The following is a 21,007-nucleotide window of genomic DNA, read 5'->3' as shown; positions in this document are numbered from 1 at the left end:
CTAGACATACATCACAGGTAACCATGTGGACTAGACATACATAACAGGTAACCATTTCGGCTAGACATACATAACAGGTAACCATGTGGACTAGACATACATCACAGGTAACCATGAGGACTCAACATACATCACAGGTAACCATTTCGGCTAGACATACATCACAGGTAACCATGTGGACTAGACATACATAACAGGTAACCATGAGGACTCGACATACATCACAGGTAACCATGTGGACTAGACATACATCACAGGTAACCATGTGGACTAGACATACATCACTGGTAACCATGTGGACTAGACATACATAACAGGTAACCATGTTGGGTGTTAAGTAATGTTTGTGAATTGGATATGTATGTTACGTAGTTTTCTGGACGTATAGTTTTCATTGATCCTGAAATGTTTAAAGTTCTGGTAATTTCATACATGTATTGTATCCAACTGACTAACTGTCTACCATTCTAAACGTCGAGAGAAACACTAGTTACATACATGATCTAATGTACTGGCAATCTCTCAAGACAGAACTTTGTTGAAACTGATTTTCAGCTGCATTGCCACATTTCTGACAAAGTGATTTTTATGTCATAATATTTAAGAAACTTTGGTTATATATGTACTAGATCTTTTTCATTTGTTTTATAGCATGAATGTCTTGATATAAGAGGGATATTTTGTTTTTTGTATGATGCAATGTTTTTGTTTTATTTTTAAATAAAAGTCATGTTACATTTAGCATACAGTGAAACTGGTATTTGTTTTATGAATATATCACAGAATGTTCACCATACTGTTATGGTAGATTTGGTATAGAATAGTGTCAACAGCACGTCTATTACCTGGTTAATGATATTTTAGGAAAAACTAAGGAAACACATATGTATTTTTTAAGATTGAGCATTTCTTCATTTATCTCAATTTAACAGTTTTAGCATATAGACTGCCTTATACATTATACCAGTGATTAGAGTCAATGGTGAAAAATGTTTGGTCAACCTAGTTTAATGATTCATAATTACATAGATGCTGTCAATGAAGATACCTTTGTGTTCCTTCTGAATGCAGGCCAAGTCAAAGTTTCTCCAATCATACTAGGTATTTACTGGTTTCTTAAAAATCGGGGTGGAAATCTTTTCTAAAGGAAATTCGTTTCCAAAGTATGGTGGGATACATTCTTCAATTCTAAACCATAGCAGAGCCTCATTCTGGACATGAAATTCTTAACCACAGCAGAGCCTCATTCTCAAAATGAAATTCTTAACCAGAGCAGAGCCTCGTTCTGGACCTGAAATTCTTAACCACAGCAGAGCCTCATTCTCAACATAAACAATTCTTAACCAGAGCAGAGTCTCATTATCGACATGTATGTTTTAACTGCAGCACAGCTTCAGTCTGTAAATCAAATTCTTGTTCCTTGGGCCTGCATTCTATCATCGGAACACAGGAGATGTGTGGTGTGTGAGTATGTCCCTTTCCCATTACAAGAAACACATGAAGTAATAGTTTTATCAGCAGTTTAATTGTCATTTTTATATTTTCCATTTAAATATCTGTTTAGATCAATAGATATATACATACATACATTTCTGTTAACCAGCGGTGACAACACTTTACCTGAAAATACTCTACCACAGGATATAGTGACATTTTGTGACAAGGTAGATAACTCTCAGCAAAAGTGGTAACTTCATTTAAAGATGTTTTCCACAATGGCTTTTGAGTTTCTTCTTCTTTTCAATATTTTACAAAAAATGGATAAACTTTAAAATATACCACACAATATCAATTTTGATTTTGATTTTACTTATTAAATTCCAATTAAAGCTTTATTTTCATTGGAAGACGTCTAAAATAGAACAAATTTGTGACTTCACGCAGAATAAATTGTACCAGTATTGATATGTTTAGCTGTACAGACTTTTATCTCGCTTATACTACATTTGCAGAACAGTTTCTGCAAGAAATGCTACAATCACAATCCTGCTGAAATAAATATCAAAGAAATAATCATCTAAAGTATCAAAAAGTGTGTGAATTTAAAGAGTGACAAAAATGATAGTAGAAGCTCGGTACAACTACAAAACATGTAATCGGAACCATATCACTAATCTGGCAGCTTAACATTCTGGTAAACTGACTCTTGAGGACAAATCATGTGCAGAAATTCAAAAATTCACTCCATATCGCTTTGAAAAATATTATTGCAATACATGTACAATTGAAATAACACTGCTATGTTTCTTGGTGATGACTTTTTATGAAATGTATGAACGTGTTAAAGGAGAATGGAGCTACATGGCCCTAATCCTAACTCTGTACCTGACCACTACAGGTTTACCACCATTGTATGCTATTAAATACACAGCTAAAACATCCTAGGTCATACTTGCCAACTCTCCCTACTTCCCGATTCTGGACCCTTAAATTTGCATTGTCAGCTAAGGTACATACACACATTTTGTTTGTTTTAATGTTTAATGCATAGTCTCCCCCATGGAAATTTCAAAAAGTTGGCAAATATGTTAGTTATCCACAAATGGGCCTTGAATTCAATTGTAGACTTCCAACCAACTGGAATAATTTTTATGATTATTTTCATAAGTCTATGTAAATGTAATAATATTTGTAATATCTGCATAATACTGTACCAATACATTAACAGCTCTTACTGAATTTAACTCTGTGAAAAAAACACTTCTGCTGAAGTTGGCATTATAGGTATTTACTTACAGCCTTAAATACAACTTGGGTATATTAATTAGTGTATGTAGTTCATCTTGATTACTTAATGCAGACAAATAAATGTATGTATACATATATATATATATATATATATATACAAGTATAAGTTAATATAATTATATAGAATTGGCTTAGTATTAATCTATCAGAAGTTTTAGAGGAATATTTAAGACACAAATATATCTGCTCAATTATCTATGTAATGTATGCTTAGAGTATTTCATTTTTGCTATATTTGATGCTTGAAAACAATTGGCAAAATATAACCCCACAATCTTGTATTCCTTCTGATAGAGTAAGCTAGGTGAGTAATACTTATTGATAAGGTTGCACACAATTTAGATTCAGGGGATCTGAGACCAAAACCGTGAAAATTGTAACCATGAAATAAAAGTGCTATACAGTAATTACACATTGTAATGGTAAGTATGGTATGTGTATACATCGCGCTACACGTTTAAATACAGTGATAAGGTGATAAGTACAGCTACATAACATCAACAACTGTTTTCTTGATAAAGTAATACAAATCTCGTATCAGAATTTTAAAAAATGCATGCTTTTTGGTTGTCGTCTCACCTTCAATGCCTGCCGCTTACACTAACTACACAACCTCTCACAGCTAAACATCTACACACAAATTGTCAAAGAAAATATTTTCTAATGACATAAAAGAATCAAAGTGATCAGATTTATGTTCTTCAAACGTCGGTAAAAAGACAATTTTCCTTGAGAGAAAATTCCATTTAACTGGCTTTCGAATCTAATAATGTACTTTTGCTTTTAAATTAATGTTATTTAAAGCGTAAATACTTAATTATGCACATTAAAAAAAAAAAAAAAAGCCTTAATCCATATTATGGCTTACAAAATAAAAGGATGGTTAATATACAGACAGCATTGTTATTAAATCTGATCACCTTTTCAGACTCTTTTGCCTTTTTTATTTTGAAAACATTTTATCTGACAATTTATGACCCTAAGGTTATAATTTCTGTGACTGAGTGTTCATTGATGTACATGTATCCTCAGCCAAACAGGTACTTCATAGTACATCTGTCTTAATTTCGTAAGAGTACATTCCTTTTGTCTCCATCAATATATCAAATCTGTTTTATTTTCAGGGCAACCCTGAGGCTGAATCTGTATTTGCAATTCCACAAGAATTTATCACGATCTTCACTTGGAAATTCTCATCCCGTAGACAGCTATACATAACCCTGAATTGCCATGGAAACGGAATTTCAATTTCAAAAGAGCACCGCCATCTGTTTCATATTAATATGTTGATTCATTGTGTTATTTAACGAACAAATCACAGAATGTTATAGGCCATTATATTAATTTTGACCTGGTATGTCCATGCTCTAGTCCATAAAGCTACTCCATAATGTAGCTCCACAGTGCTGTCTCCAACCATTAGTATACCCAGCTGACTGGTACCCATTGTGGAGTTGAAGACACCTCATCTATGGCTTGTTCTAAAGTTCGTATAGTTTCTTCGATGTCATTGTTCACAATTTTCAAATCAAAATAATGTCCATATGCTTTCTCAAGTAGTTCACTCTCAGTGGCTAGCTTTTCTAGACTGGCGTCCTACAACAGTGAAAAACACACTACAGTGATAGGCTCAATATTTTCATGTCCGAATAATTTACCGTAGATCTTATACGTGACAAGAATCGGGCAACAGAAAAAGTCTATGAAAGCCCTCTTAACACAATTCATATCAATCTTTAACAATATAATATTTCTTGTAATAAATCCTATTTTGAATGACATTACACATTGATAACAAATACTAATTTTACAATTCTGAACTAAACATATTTCTGGATGCTTCCTATAGTTTGGTTATTTAAATATCTTTAGAGTACGATCACATACATTCAAATTATTAATGAAAATACTGCGACCACAACAACCTTAAAAATAATATAATTATTACTAAGCAGATGAAATGGGTGATTCAATTCAGTTTGTAAGACGTTTGTAATACACCTTTTGTAAACTGTAAACAGTTAAAAACATAGCACACTTTTATCGGATAACAAAAATACAAGGTAGGGATGTGCAGAATTTAAAAAAGAAAGATTACCATAGAACTCTTCCTTCCCAAATAGTTGTAACAAGAACGGATATTGTGTAGACCTTGTAAGGCTGGTACATGTCAACATGCTGTAGGCATGCTTCTTTGTTAGTTACACAATATTTGAACAACATGGTTTCCATGGAAACAGCATTCATATTAATATAGAGGGACCATATAAGGTTATGATTTGATAAGTATTTTTTTTTTACTTTTGTAAAATTAATCATTACATCACAACTCATGCATTATATTACAGAAATATCCTAACTATCAGATTTCAGCACCGTTCCTTACCATAAACCCTTCACATTTCACAGTATTTGCTGTATCAGTACAATATTGGACATGTTTCATTTTTCATCTCGCCTTGTGCAATCAGTTTTTCAGCTCTCCTTTTTGCTAAGCATTCCATATAAATTGACACATTGGTGATGGCATAATATTGAAGGCAGTATTACAAGGTTTACTGTAGCAAGGAAACAGGAATCAGAAAACTCTTTCGCAATGCATTGCTCACAATCAGGGTGCTACGGAGTGATGATCACCATCAATGGATTACTGAGTGATGACTACCATCAGCGGGATACTGAGTGATGACTACCATCATGGGGGTACTGGGTGATGACTACCATCAGGGGTACTGAGTGATGACTACCATCAGCGGGATACTGAGTGATGACTACCATCATGGGGGTACTGGGTGATGACTACCATCAGGGGTACTGAGTGATGACTACCATCAGCGGGATACTGAGTGATGACTGCCATCAGGGGGATACTGAGTGATGACTACCATCAGCGGGATACTGAGTGATGATCACCATCAGGGGGATACTGAGTGATGACCAACATCAGGGGGATACTGAGTGATGACCACCATCAGGGAGATACTGAGGGATGACTACCATCAGCGGGATTCTGAGTGATGACTACAATCAGCGGGATACTGAGGGATGGTCACCATCAGGGGGATCCTGAGTGATGGCTACCATCAGGGGGTAATGAGGGATGACCACCATCAGTGGGATACTGAGTGATAACTACCATCAGGGGGGAATGAGGGATGACCACCATCAGCGGGATACTGAGTGAGGACTACCATCAGGGGTACTGAGTGATGACCACCACCAGGGGGATACTGAGGGATGACTACCATCAGGGGGATACTGAGTGATGACTACCATCAGGGGGATACTGAGTGATGACCACATCAGGGAGATACTGAGTGATGACTACCATCAGGGGGTAATGAGTGATGACCACCATCAGGGGGATACTGAGTGATGACCAACATCAGGGGGATACTGAGTGATGACCACATCAGGGAGATACTGAGTGATGACTACCATCAGCGGGATACTGAGTGATGACTACCATCAGGGGGATACTGAGTGATGACTACCATCAGGGGGATACTGAGTGATGACCACCATCACGGGGATACTGAGTGATGACCACCATCAGGGGATACTGAGTGATGACAACCATCAGGGGTATGGAGTGATGACCACCATCAGGGGGATACCTAGTGATGACTACCATCAGGGGATACTGAGTGATGACTACCATCAGGGGGATACTGAGTGATGACCCCCATCAGGGGATACTGAGTGATGACCACCATCAGGGGGAACTGAGTGATGACTACCATCAGGGGGATCCTGAGTGATGACTACCATCAGGGGGATACTGAGTGATGACTACCAACAGGGGGATACTGAGTGATGATCACCATCAGGGGTATGGAGTGATGACCACCATCAGGGGATACTGAGTGATGACCACCATCAGGGGATACTGAGTGATGACCACCATCAGGGGGTACTGAGTGATGACTACCATCAGGGGGATACTGAGTGATGACCACCATCAGGGGGATACTGAGTGATGACCACCATCAGGGGGTACTGAGTGATGACTACCATCAGGGGGATACTGAGTGATGACTACCATCAGGGGGATACTGAGTGATGACCACCATCAGGGGGATACTGAGTGATGACCACCATCAGGGGGTACTGAGTGATGACTACCATCAGGGGGATACTGAGTGATGACTACCATCAGGGGGATACTGAGTGATGACCACCATCAGGGGGATACTGAGTGATGACCACCATCAGGGGGATACTGAGTGATGACCACCATCAGGGGGATACTGAGTGATGACCACCATCAGGGGGATACTGAGTGATGACTACCATCAGGGGGATACTGAGTGATGACCACCATCAGGGGGATACTGAGTGATGACCACCATCAGGGGGATACTGAGTGATGACCACCATCAGGGGGATACTGAGTGATGACCACCATCAGGGGGATACTGAGTGATGACCACCATCAGGGGGATACTGAGTGATGACCACCATCAGGGGGATACTGAGTGATGACCACCATCAGGGGGATACTGAGTGATGACCACCATCAGGGGGATACTGAGTGATGACCACCATCAGGGGGATACTGAGTGATGACCACCATCAGGGGGATACTGAGTGATGACCACCATCAGGGGGATACTGAGTGATGACCACCATCAGGGGGATACTGAGTGATGACCACCATCAGGGGGATACTGAGTGATGACCACCATCAGGGGGATACTGAGTGATGACCACCATCAGGGGGATACTGAGTGATGACCACCATCAGGGGGATACTGAGTGATGACCACCATCAGGGGGATACTGAGTGATGACCACCATCAGGGGGATACTGAGTGATGACCACCATCAGGGGGATACTGAGTGATGACCACCATCAGGGGGATACTGAGTGATGACCACCATCAGGGGGATACTGAGTGATGACCACCATCAGGGGGATACTGAGTGATGACCACCATCAGGGGGATACTGAGTGATGACCACCATCAGGGGGATACTGAGTGATGACCACCATCAGGGGGATACTGAGTGATGACCACCATCAGGGGGATACTGAGTGATGACCACCATCAGGGGGATACTGAGTGATGACCACCATCAGGGGGATACTGAGTGATGACCACCATCAGGGGGATACTGAGTGATGACCACCATCAGGGGGATACTGAGTGATGACCACCATCAGGGGGATACTGAGTGATGACCACCATCAGGGGGATACTGAGTGATGACCACCATCAGGGGGACTGAGTGATGACCACCATCAGGGGGATACTGAGTGATGACCACCATCAGGGATATACTGAGTGATGACCACCATCAGGGGTATGGAGTGATGACCACCATCAGGGGATACTGAGTGATGACTATCATCAGGGGTACTGAGTGATGACCACCATCAGGGGGATACTGAGTGATGACCACCATCAGGGATACTGAATGATGACCACCATCAGGGGGGTACTGAGTGATGACCACCATCAGGGGGATACTGAATGATGACCACCATCAGGGAGTTACTGAGTGATGACTACCATCAGGGATATACTGAGTGATGACCACCATCAGGGGGATACTGAGTGATGACCACCATCAGGGGAATACTGAGTTATGACCACCATCAGGGAGTTTCTGAGTGATGACCACCAACAGGGGTACTGAATGATGACCACCAACAGGGGTACTGAGTGATCCCCACCATCAGGAAATACTGAAAGACATACTTTGATAACCGTCAGGGCAGTGTTTTGGTCTAGGACTTACAACAGGAGGATCCTATAGATCTACTGACTAGTAACAACTGTCTACGACCTACAAACTTACGTTGATGTCTTTGGGTTTCGCGGGCAGAAGGTCACATGCTCGAGGGGCAGCTATAAATACGACATATGGGGCATACTCGGCAGTTCGTAATATTTTCAATGCCTGAAAATTCAATTTGAAAACAAACAAAAAATCATGCTGTTACTGAAAATAACCAAGAAGAAACAAAAACAGTATATAGTATGAAATAAATGTGTATAGAGGGGTGTGTCGGGGAATTATACACATAGGACTGCGTATACAAACCTCTGTGAGAAACATGTTATTAGACTGTTCATGATGCATGCATGGAGGGTACTACCCTGGCATCTGTTGGTCAATCCATGGACTCAAACATTAATCCAGTTGCATCTACATGATCTAGACTTTAACATCTACATGATCTGGACTTTAACATCTACATGATCTAGACTCTCAACATCTACATGATCTGGACTTTAACATCTACATGATCTGGACTTTAACATCTAGATGATCTAGACTTTAACATCTAGATGATCTAGACTTTAACATGTACATGATCTAGACTTTAACATCTACATGATCTAGACTCAAAACATCAATCTAGATAGTCATTATTAACAAGGGAATAATTTTACTTATTCAAATATTCAAACAATTATTTTATTATAATTATTCATAATTTCTAAAGATATTTTTTTCATATGTTTACTTATACTTTCAAAATGATCTTTTAGACTTTTACCTCTATTTTTTAAAATGAACTGATTTTAGTCGTGCAACTCAAATGTTCAAGGATTTTTACTCTTGGCTTCCAAAATGATTCAGCATTATCTTTTTAGATAACAAAAAAAAACAGAATTTCTAAACGCTTCTTTTCTTCAGATGTTTCTTGTTGGATTTTATTTGTTCTCCAAAAGTTTTTGAATCTTTTATTCTAAATGGGCTAACTAGAGATTCTGATTAACTTGGCCACAATATTACACCAATTCTTATGACAGCAGTTGTAATTGTTACGAAAAGAAACACATCTTGGACACAAATTTCCAACAAATTATCTATTTGAAATGGGGGATTCATTATTTTGTCAAAAACTTTAAGGGGAATTATTTCAAACACTGATTTCAAATTTTGTCTTAAAATTATACTTGAGTAAAGGTTATTTGACCTGAGCAGGTCTATACATCATGTAATGTTTGATGTTGTTTGTTCCATGTCTCTGTACCAACTGACACCAATGGCAGTGACGTAACACAATAAGCATGACAGTCATAATAGTGGCATGTCCAAGTGCACCAATGGCCGCCATGATACCAACAGACAAGTCCTGATCAATACCAAGATAATATGTATTTACTCCAGGAACTCGTCATTATAACAAATTAATCTTACATCTTAGAATTGAGTATTTAGCATATTGTGGAACAAACTTTTGACACTTGTAAAGATGCAAAGAATTATCACCAATCAAATTGACTTTTTATTACATGAAAATATACCAGTAAAAAAATCTTTAGCCATTCAAGTACAGGAAATGAACACCATTCGACTTTCAGTAGTTACCATGGCGACCATTTAATGAGGGAGGGAGGGAGAGGCATGCCAGCAGGTTACCTCATGTATAGCAGCGATTGTAGGAGCTGCCACGAACACAATAAAGGGAGCGAAATCTCCCGTCCGTAGTACTCGTATAGCCTGTAACCATAGTAACATGGGAGACACTACATCGGCACTAAATTGTCTACTGTTTATTCCACCAAGCTGGCTCTAGTTCTAGAAAATCTTTTTAAGGCCAAATAGAAATATATCTGTTTATCATAGCATTATAAATCCACATAATGTATATCATGTGAACATTCTTTTTACAACTCTTAAGATAAGAGATCCGAGAGGGATCTTGGTGCCCACCACCATAAGATTTTTATACACAACTATGTACCAAGGGGAATCTCCATAAATAATATAACAGTTATTTTTGTGAAATAGAAATGACTGGAATTGTTTAAAGACAGATAGACCCTGTACACAGGTGATTTGATCTGATGATAGACTTAAGAGGAGAGTTTGATTTTCACTTCTGTTTGTCATAAAAGCATGTACATTTATTGCTTTTTAAAATGTAATGAATAAGTTTTTGTCAGCAAAAAATAGAAATATAGGAAACAGACACCTTTTTATTTGGCCTAAGTGAAATGTTGTGTTTTGAAAATTGTTCATTTGTTTTACATCGATGAAGTCGGCTCACATATGTCCTGAAATATGTGTTTACACGCTGTGAACAAACTGTTAACACACACATTGTATTATGTATATTTACCGTTACACATTTATGTTTTCAGTGAAAGCCAAAATGTTCCTTACAAGATTAGTGGGTACAAACAGAATATGGCTATAAACATTGTACCACATTCCATTTTACTGGGTCATTGTTCACATAAAAAATAGATTATTTGTACTGGGAAATAGCAAAATAAGAACAGGAATACATATTCACAAGATAAAAGATACCTGCAATGTGTACAATGTAAAAACTCAAAGATAAATTTGTTTACATGCCCAAATATGGCCAAATACATCTGTAATCTTAATTGTTCCAGGTCATCTAATTATCTAAATTCACAATGTTGTCAGAGAAATAATATGCATCATAGGAACTGGGCAAGCAAATCCTGAATTCAGTTCAGCAAATTTGGTCAGTCATGGAGCACCATGAATCAGCATGATTTCTAAACTTAGTACGAAAATGTAATAAAAATAAATTGGGTGGTTGGGTGGTGCACTTGATAGCGCACTTGCCTTTCACCAAGGCGGCCATGGTCGAATTCCCCGATCGAACTTAAAAAGGTATTGGGTCACCTGCCCGACCACTTGGGATTTTTCCTGGTATTCAGGTTTCCTCCCACAATAAGACTTCCAGCGCGCTAACATCCGGCAAACAAGAGTGATTAATACAAGTTGAAATAACTTGTTTCATAATTGTTGTAAAATAAATAAAGTTTATCTTTAATGAAAATAGTGTCAGTCTCTGAGTCTATAATACATATATTTTGAAATATATATATATTTCTTTTTTCAGTGTGATTTGACATAAAAAGATCTTCTGACCATGACCTTTGACATTAAAAGACCTTTAGAGAAAGGAATCTGACATCCTAATAATTCCCATGACCTTGACATTTATATTGAGATCACTTCTGGCTGTGACCTTTGAGATCCAAATAGCTCTAGACTTTCCTGACCTTACATATCAAAAGGCCTCTTAACACTACCATTGCCATTGATATATATCCACTTTGTTTCCAACTCTCTCATTTTTAAATGACTTGGGGGAACTTTGGAGAGAAACCTAATACCATCTTCTATGTCTGGACTTAAATTTTGACTGCATCACAAGATTTCAGCAACTTAATTACAAGAAAGTTGATTTTAGCACAGAGTTTACGCTAAAGCATGAAAATGGTTTTAAGGATACAGTAGGGCCAATACATTTAAGTTTAGTTATGTAGATTGCAAAACAAAAAGATAGCTGGGATCATACCTGTGGTTCTACGTCCAGAATTCCCATGAGGCCCTTATCATGAATACTACGAATTGTGTCGAGTTTGGTGCCGTACATGGATTCCTCATGTGTTCCATACTCCAGGTATTGGTTGGCTGCAATGTCCTGCATCATTTTCTCATGAGTCACAAAGTAATAGTTTTTACCATTGGTCTCCGTCTCTCTTGGCGGCCGCGTCGTATCTGACAAACAGTGAAGTAAGACATCACTAATTGGTCACAACAGTTCAGTACAATGTCATCGATTGGTTATAACAATTTAGTACAGCATCACTGATTGGTTATAACAATTTAGAACAGCATCACTGATTGGTTATAACAATTTAGAACAGCATCACTGATTGGTTATAACAATTTAGTACAGCATCAATGATTTAAAACACATGGGTACAAGTATCAGCATGCTTTGTGTTCTACCATATACTCTTAGTCACTCGTTTTGTTAAGCTCCAGCTCTAAGGGTAACTTGGTCACGAAAGCCTAACTCTTTAGAGTCAACAATACCTGAGACAATGCTACTATATTCATCCGTATGAGGCGGCTAACATCACTGATATATACTGTCTAGTATTATGTCAATAAAAAGCAAATATTTGTTGTGGTATAAGTGTGGCTACGTACGAGGAATGGGGTAGGCGAACCGCTCCGGGTGGCTTGTAATAAGTGTGTTTTTGATGTGTCTCCGTCCTACTCCATGGGCACCTGTAACAAACAGCAACAAACAGTCTCATCAAATGGGCACAGTTTGTAAAGTCATGCTAAGCATGAATTATGGAAATTGAATATAGGAGGAAAGAGGCTTATCAAAACTATGTATCCATTTTGTTAATGTTGATCACTGACCCTAATGAAAACTTCATGCAAATGCTCTGTATATTTGAATACAAATTTTGAAAAAGTTTATTTTAATTCCTCCTCATTTTTCTTAAACCTTTGAAATGATAAAGTTTCCATAAAATATTGTAAACTCATAATTTCTTATCAAAACAGGGATATCAGGTGTTACAAGGGAAAGAGAAATCTATTGGAATAGAGCAATTTATTCTCAGCAAAAAGCCTTTGATAAATCATTGTCTGGATAAGAAAAACAGCATATCTGACAATGATCATAATTAGTTACCCATACCTCAGATGCAGGTTCCTATAAAAGACCTTAACCTTAGATGTAGGATTCTATAAAAGACCTTGACCTTAGATGTAGGATTCTATAAAAGACCTTGACCTCAGATGTAGGATTCTATAAAAGACCTTGACCTTAGATGTAGGATTCTATAAAAACCTCGACCTTAGATGTAGGATTCTATAAAAGACCTTGACATCAGATGTAGGATTATATAGAAGACCTTGACCTTAGATGTAGGATTCTATAAAAGACCTCGACCTTAGATGTAGGATTCTATAAAAGACCTTGACATCAGATGTAGGATTATATAGAAGACCTTGACCTTAGATGTAGGATTCTATAAAAGACCTCGACCTTAGATGTAGGATTCTATAAAAGACCTTGACATCAGATGTAGGATTCTATAAAAGACATTGACCTTAGATGTAGGATTATATAGAAGACCTTGACCTTAGATGTAGGATTCTATAAAAGACCTTGACCTTAGATGTAGGATTCTTTAAAAGACATTGACCTTAGATGTAGGATTCTATAAAAGACCTCGACCTGAGATGTAGGATTCTATAAAAGACCTTGACATCAGATGTAGGATTCTATAAAAGACCTTGACCTTAGATGTAGGATTCTATAAAAGACCTTGACCTTAGATGTAGTATTCTATTATAAAAGACCTTGACCTTAGATGCAGGGTCGTATAAAAGACATTGACCTCAGATGAAGGATCGTATAAAAGACATTGACCTCAGATGAAGGATCGTATAAAAGACCTTGACCTTAGATGCAGTGTCGCATAAAAGACCTTGACCTTAGATGAAGGATCATATTTTAGATGCAGGAATCAATAAATGACCTTGACCTTAGATTTACAACCCTATAGAGTAGTATGGAACACATTTTCTGGTGATGATGCACAATCTCCGTTGTCTTGTGTTGGTACAGAAGTCCATGAAAGTTCAGGAGTTTACTGTTTAAGGATCAAACAATTTACCAATAACTTGACAAACATATGGACAGATGGAAATACATTACAGTTCTTCATATAATTTTATAGATTAAGACCACATAATGATGTAAAACAGAATTCGAGGATTTTCATGAATATAAAAAGTTCCTTCGCGTGATGTAAGTACCTAGGAGCACCAAAGTTTTCCTGAGGAATGCTGGTAGTTGAACAACCTCTTCATACGTAACTAAGTCTAGCTGGTCAAAAATGGCGTTGTGTTTAGCAAGATATTTATCTTTTTTCTTTCGACCAAACCAGGAACAATGAACTGTAATGGGAAATAAACGCACATTATTAGAAATATTGCTTCATTAACATGGCAATTGATTTGAATACAGATAACTTGAACAAATGTCTTTATTATCTTATAATTCTTTAATTATTCACAAACTTGTATCAGTCTTGAGTTTTTAAATTATGAAATAAAAGTTGCCCTAACAAGTGTCCTCAACCTTTCACCTTTTAAACGCAATTTTGTACCTGCATGGTCCTGACGTTTCTCCCGTGCGGAACACGTTGTCCGCCACTCCTGGAGTTCGGGAGATGGAATAAGTCCCGCTGGTTCTGTTGTCGGGAGCCCCACTCGTCGTGCCTGCCACCAATTGGAGTCATCCTTATTTATCACCTGTAGGTCAAAGTTCAAATAAGTCAAAAGCTCACATCAAATACTTGCTAAAACTGTAAACAATGAGCAATCAACTGTAGGAATGGGGCGACCCATCCCATTGTTACACTCTCTCATTACTTATCTCAGAAATGCCAATTACGATTTTTGCAAATTTATCCTACATAATATTAAGTAAGACATAATACTGCCATATTTCAAATGCAAATTATGTCAACTGAATGTTTAAATTTACATTTATTTCATACACATACATATATCATCATGTTATAACTGAATGTCACAATGACAGCACAAAACATTTTCCAGTTTGACACTGATTTTGAGTAGAGATTAAAAAATATATCTTAGTAAAGTAAATATATACCAAAGCCTTTTCAATCATGATCAATGTAATATGTTGTGAAATTCAGGTCACTAGGAATACAGGTCAGTAAAAGGAGGCAAGCTCTCATATCTATCTTACTTAGCCATGCATTCCTAAACTAGTAATCAGTCATTATACCTGAAGGATGTCTCCACACTTGAAAGGCACACCCGCCTGTCGACAAGGAATGATGTCATCGTCTTCTGGACAATAATCAAATAAAGCCCGCACGTAAATCTGTAAAGATCAAGGTGCCACAAACTCTTGAATCTGTATTACATTTCTATAAAGATTGAGATCAGACTGTCCAACACTTTGAGACTGTGAATCAGTAAAAGATAAAGTTAGGTTCCAGAAACCCTTTAATCATTTCTGTGAATCAATACAGATTGTAAGATTATGATGATGTTTTACATACCAAACATTTACATCTATGTAAAATTACATTTTGTCGGGGCAAAGATAGGAATTATTGTATCAATTTTCAACACAGTAACCCTGTGACCTTGAAGAGGATTGATAACCTTAACCCTAGCAATCTACAGCCCAAATGTCAATACCATTGGCTTAATGTTTCAGTTTAAGATTTCAATACATTTGATCCATATAGCTTTGATGGTTGGTACAAGTGATACATTTTGACAGCATTTCACCCCAGCAAGCATAACTCAAGACCCTGTGATCACAGATAGAGTCATTTAAAGGTTTAACATTTAACCCCACTGCGAACCTCAATGTGGGTCAAGGTAGTTTATTTGCACAAAACTGATAGCTCTTCACCCTTTAAGTAAGTTACAAATCAAATATAAATACCAAGGTCTCATGATTCATTTGAAGTCATTTGAAGATTTTAATACATTTGACCCTGGTGACCTTGAATGAAATTTAAATTAATTTATTTGAACAAAATTGACAGGCATTTATACCAACAAGCTAAAAGCCAAATATCATGACCCTAGGTATCATGTCCCTAGGTATTATATCCCTAGGTATCATGACCCTAGGTATCATGTCCCTAGGTATCATGTCCCTAGGTATGATGTCCCTAGGTATCATGACCCTAAGTATCATGTCCCTAGGTATCATGGCCCTAGGTATGATGACCCTAGGAATTATGTCCCTAGGTATCATGTTCCTAGGTATCATGACCCTAGGTATTATGTCCCTAGGTATCATGTCCCTAGGTATCATGACCCTAGGTATCATGTCCCTAGGTATTATGTCCCTAAGTATGATGTCCCTAGGTATCATGTCCCTAGGTATCATGTCCCTAGGTATGATGACCCTAGGTATCATGTCCCTAGGTATGATGTCCCTAGGTATCATGTCCCTAGGTATGATGTCCCTAGGTATCATGTCCCTAGGTATGATGACCCTAGGTATTATGTCCCTAGGTATGATGACCCTAGGTATTATGTCCCTAGGTATGATGACCCTAGGTATTATGTCCCTAGGTATCATGTCCCTAGGTATGATGACCCTAGGTATTATGTCCCTAGGTATCATGTCCCTAGGTATGATGACCCTAGGTATTATGTCCCTAGATATGATGACCCTAGGTATTATGTCCCTAGGTATGATGTCCCTAGGTATTATGTCCCTAGGTATGATGACCCTAGGTATTATGTCCCTAGGTATCATGTCCCTAGGTATTATGTCCCTAGGTATGATGACCCTAGGTATTATGTCCCTAGGTATCATGTCCCTAGGTATGATGACCCTAGGTATTATGTCCCTAGGTATCATGTCCCTAGGTATCATGTCCCTAGGTATGATGACCCTAGGTATCATGTCCCTAGGTATCATGTCCCTAGGTATCATGACCCTAGGTATTATGTCCCTAGGTATCATGTCCCTAGGTATTATGTCCCTAGGTATCATGTCCCTAGGTATTATGTTCTGTAGAAGTGGTTTAATGAGAAAAGATGACACCATCTGGATGGCACACTATGCCAGGGAACAATCTAGACTTGATTCACTACTATTTATGGGTAGTTTCCCCTACAGAAGAAATTTCCCCTGTTCTTTGAAATTCCCCCTATGTGCTTCAAAATTCCCCTATTTCAACAAGAAAATAGCTGTTATTCTTCAAAATATTTCCCCTATATATGTTTTCTTTAAAGTTCAACAGTTAAAATACATAATATTGCATATATACATTTTCTCGACATAATTTAAACAAAACTTCTGGGATTTTAAGCCTAAAATTGTTTAAAAATTGAAATATACTGCACACATGTATGTCGGACAAAACATTTATCTTTTACCTTCATGACGCTAGAGCCTTGTATCAAATTTTAAATCTCCCCAAAGCTGAAAAAGTTTCCCCGTAAACCTAGATTGATCCCTGTATACAAGTAAGCTCACAGGTGAGCTAAACATGAGAAATATTCAGTGTTTTTTCCCTCTGATTCTGGAAACAGAAGAGTAGGAAAAAACCCTGGATATTGTTATTGTATTACATTGTCAGTCAGCTGGAAGTAACACTCTGTAGAACAGGCACTTTCAGATTATTGGTCACAAAGTTATTAAGAGGAGGGAAAAAAAGACACTGGAAGATTTTGTTTTGAAGGGCTCAAGGTCAAAATTTTAATGGCCTGAAATTGTAATGACTTGAGTTTATAATTCCAGACTCAGGAATCTATGTCAATAACTGATCATATAGAAAAAAGAGTGTCATGGTTTCATTGAATATAAATACAATTAAATCCATGCAAAAATTGACATGCTTCTATAGCTCAAATTTCAATATTGAAATAAAAAAGATTAAAATTGTCTTGCAGAACATAAAACAAGCAGATGTGTAAATTATTCATAAAAGAATATTAACAAGTCTATAACATCTCCGACAAACAGGAAGCTAAAACATACTGCAGCCTCTGGGAGTTAACATCTCTGACAAACAGGAAGGCTAAAACATACTGCAGCCTCTGGGAGTTAAGATCTCCGACAAACAGGAAGGCTAAAACATACTGCAGCCTTTGGGAGTATAACATCTCTGACAAACAGGAAGGCTAAAACATACTGCAGCCTCTGGGAGTTAACATCTCCGACAAACAGGAAGGCTAAAACATACTGCAGCCTCAGGTAGTTAACATCTCCGACAAACAGGAAGCTAAAACATACTGCAGCCTCTGGGAGTTAACATCTCTGACAAACAGGAAGCTAAAACATACTGCAGCCTCTGGGAGTTAACACCTCCGACAAACAGGAAGCTAAAACCTACTGCAGCCTCTGGGAGTTAACATCTCCGACAAACAGGAAGGCTAAAACATACTGCAGCCTTTGGGAGTATAACATCTCTGACAAACAGGAAGGCTAAAACATACTGCAGCCTCTGGGCGTTAACATCTCCGACAAACAGGAAGGCTAAAACAAACTGCAGCCTTTGGGAGTAAAACATCTCTGACAAACAGGAAGGCTAAAACATACTGCAGCCTTTGGGAGTATAACATCTCTGACAAACAGGAAGGCTAAAACATACTGCACCCTCTGGGAGTTAACATCTCCGACAAACAGGAGGCTAAAACATACTGCAGCCTCTGGGAGTTAACATCTCCGACAAACAAGAAGCTAAAACATACTGCAGCCTCCGGGAGTTAACATCTCCGACAAACAGGAAGCTAAAACATACTGCAGCCTCTGGGAGTTAACATCCCCGACAAACAGGAAGCTAAAACATCCTGCAGCCTCTGGGAGTTAACATCTCTGCCAAACAGGAAGCTAAAACATACTGCAACCTCTGGTAGTTACCATCTCCGACAAACAGCAAGCTAAAACATACTGCAGCCTCCGGGAGTTAACATCTCCCACAAACAGGACGCTAAAACATACTGCAGCCTCTGGGAGTTAACATCTCTGACAAACAGGAAGGCTAAAACATACTGCAACCTCTGGGAGTTAACATCTCTGACAAACGGGAAGGTTAAACATACTGCAGCCTCTGGTAGTTAACATCTCCGACAAACAGGAAGCTAAAACATACTGCAGCCTCTGGGAGTTGTTACTGTGTTCTATGTGCCCACTGCGTTTTTTTTTTTGTATATTAAACAGTAACCTTTCCTCAATAAAGTCCAGGGTTCAGATCCAGGTCTAGTGCCATTGTTCTGTAACGCTGAGTTTTGCTGTTTTTCCCCAGAGTTTTGCTGTTTTCCCCCAGAGTTTTGCTGTTTTTCCCCTGAGGTTTGCTGTTTTTCCCCATCCCTATTATGTTTCATGAAAGTCCCACAAGGTATGTTTTTCTTTTCAGAACTGATTTATCAAAGCTAGTCAAGCTGGCAAAACTGTTTGTTAGTGCATAGTCACAGTTTCTGGCAGTCTTATGGGGATCTTAACCAGAGTTGTACACAGAAAATGTTGTTGGACTTGTCTCAGTTATTATATGAAGACTGTTTCATCTGTACTCTTGTATCAAATTGATGTCAGTTATTTTTAAGCAAAAATTAAAACTTTGAGAAGAGTTTTATGAAAGCTCATATGAAATGAAAACAAATTTAAGATACTGTTTATCACATAACTCAAAAAACTTACATTTTACAGGTTTAAAAGCCAAAATGTAGAGGGCTTAATCAAACAGAGCCATTTTGTTGTGCCATTCACAATTTATGACGTCACATCATTGTCCATATTTTGACGTCACAATCAATTTCTGACTGGCACAGCCATTGAAAAATGCTCCAGGGTATGTACAAATATTACATGCGCGAATTCACTGGATAACAGGCCAATTATGTGATAAATGGGGTTTCTCCACACATTGGTAGTGGAGACAACCATAAAAAGCTTCACAATGTATCAACACTATTTTAATTTCATTATGCAAAACTTGACAGATAATTTTGGGATTAACATTATTAACAATGGAAAATAACATAATTTTTTTCCTGACAAAAAATTTTAAGCAAATTAATTTTTGCTTTCTAACATTTGTAACTTGTAAATTATGGAGGTAATCAGCATTGTTTCCTATTTTATCTAATGCCAAAGTCATTCAGGTTTATTCCGTAATAATTGTTCCTTTTTCCTAATCAGTGAAAATTGCCCATATTTTTTTTTTTTAAATTTCAATGTATCGAGAGGGATCGAAGTTTGTAGTACATGTATTTATCTTAAGCAATTAACTACCCGTAATATGAAAAGAAAACAGCACCTAAAAAAGGAGACAAAAAATCTTGTACAAATATTGATATTTTTTCCATGGAAAAAAGATGTACCTTCTAGATTGATCTAGCTCCTATTATTTAGTTGTAAGTATCTCAACGTTTAACGCATAATGTGAAAATAGGGTGTGCTGGCTGGTTAGGTAGAAAGGCGGGCAGGGTTAACATGGAAAACAACATGCTTACAAACATGCTTCACGTTCATTGTAAAACACAATCATCAGTCAACATCACAGACTCGGTTTGTTGTATCAATCAGTGTCAAATCTGGGAGGGCTTCTCCTTTCAAAGTGTTTTCAAGAGTTCTGTCCCTTTGAAGTGACTCTTCCTTCAAAAAATTCTAATTTCACCATTGCTTAAACAAACATATATGATCTACTTACATAATAGGACAATGACCAAAGTACACCAGTTACAACTACGACGACACATTTACAGTTTAAGAACACGTCACCAGAACTACAAGATCCAGTCATTCCTCCTCAGCTACTGTGGTATGTGTTCACAAACATTACACACAAGATCAGTAGTCTAAAGGTGTGCTGCTTCACAAACAACAAGACAGTGAGGCACAAGGTGTGCACTACAAACAGATCGTTCTGGATATCAGCTTTTTTTGTGGAGATTTTGCTTCTTGTTTTAAGGAAGCTAGCAGATT

General features: G+C 37.8%; 1 protein-coding gene across 9 annotated transcripts in view; it reads right to left on the bottom strand.

Moving 5' to 3' along the window:
* Positions 1 to 1,803: 1,803 nt before the first annotated feature.
* Positions 1,804 to 21,007, bottom strand: part of LOC110464595 (peripheral plasma membrane protein CASK-like) — a 279,718-nt gene continuing 260,514 nt past the window's right edge. For 6 of the 9 annotated variants that reach the window (XM_021519887.1, XM_021519890.1, XM_021519888.1 and 3 more), the window contains 7 exons: positions 15,329 to 15,427; positions 14,679 to 14,823; positions 14,326 to 14,466; positions 12,694 to 12,774; positions 12,053 to 12,255; positions 8,554 to 8,655; positions 1,804 to 4,344 (listed from right to left, as the gene is read on the bottom strand). In XM_021519887.1, coding sequence (XP_021375562.1) covers positions 4,168 to 4,344; positions 8,554 to 8,655; positions 12,053 to 12,255; positions 12,694 to 12,774; positions 14,326 to 14,466; positions 14,679 to 14,823; positions 15,329 to 15,427 — 948 coding nt within the window. In that variant the 3' untranslated portion in view covers positions 1,804 to 4,167. Of the gene's footprint in view, positions 4,345 to 8,553; positions 8,656 to 10,128; positions 10,210 to 12,052; positions 12,256 to 12,693; positions 12,775 to 14,325; positions 14,467 to 14,678; positions 14,824 to 15,328; positions 15,428 to 21,007 lie in introns of all 9 variants that reach the window. The other 3 variants (XM_021519889.1, XM_021519891.1, XM_021519896.1) reach the window with 1 other exon arrangement.

The sequence above is a fragment of the Mizuhopecten yessoensis genome, unplaced genomic scaffold (assembly GCF_002113885.1).
Source record: "Mizuhopecten yessoensis strain PY_sf001 unplaced genomic scaffold, ASM211388v2 scaffold11011, whole genome shotgun sequence".
In the NCBI taxonomy this organism is placed as follows: domain Eukaryota; kingdom Metazoa; phylum Mollusca; class Bivalvia; order Pectinida; family Pectinidae; genus Mizuhopecten; species Mizuhopecten yessoensis.
Note: the sequence above shows the minus strand (reverse complement) of the source record. Positions and strands in the feature narration are given on the sequence as shown.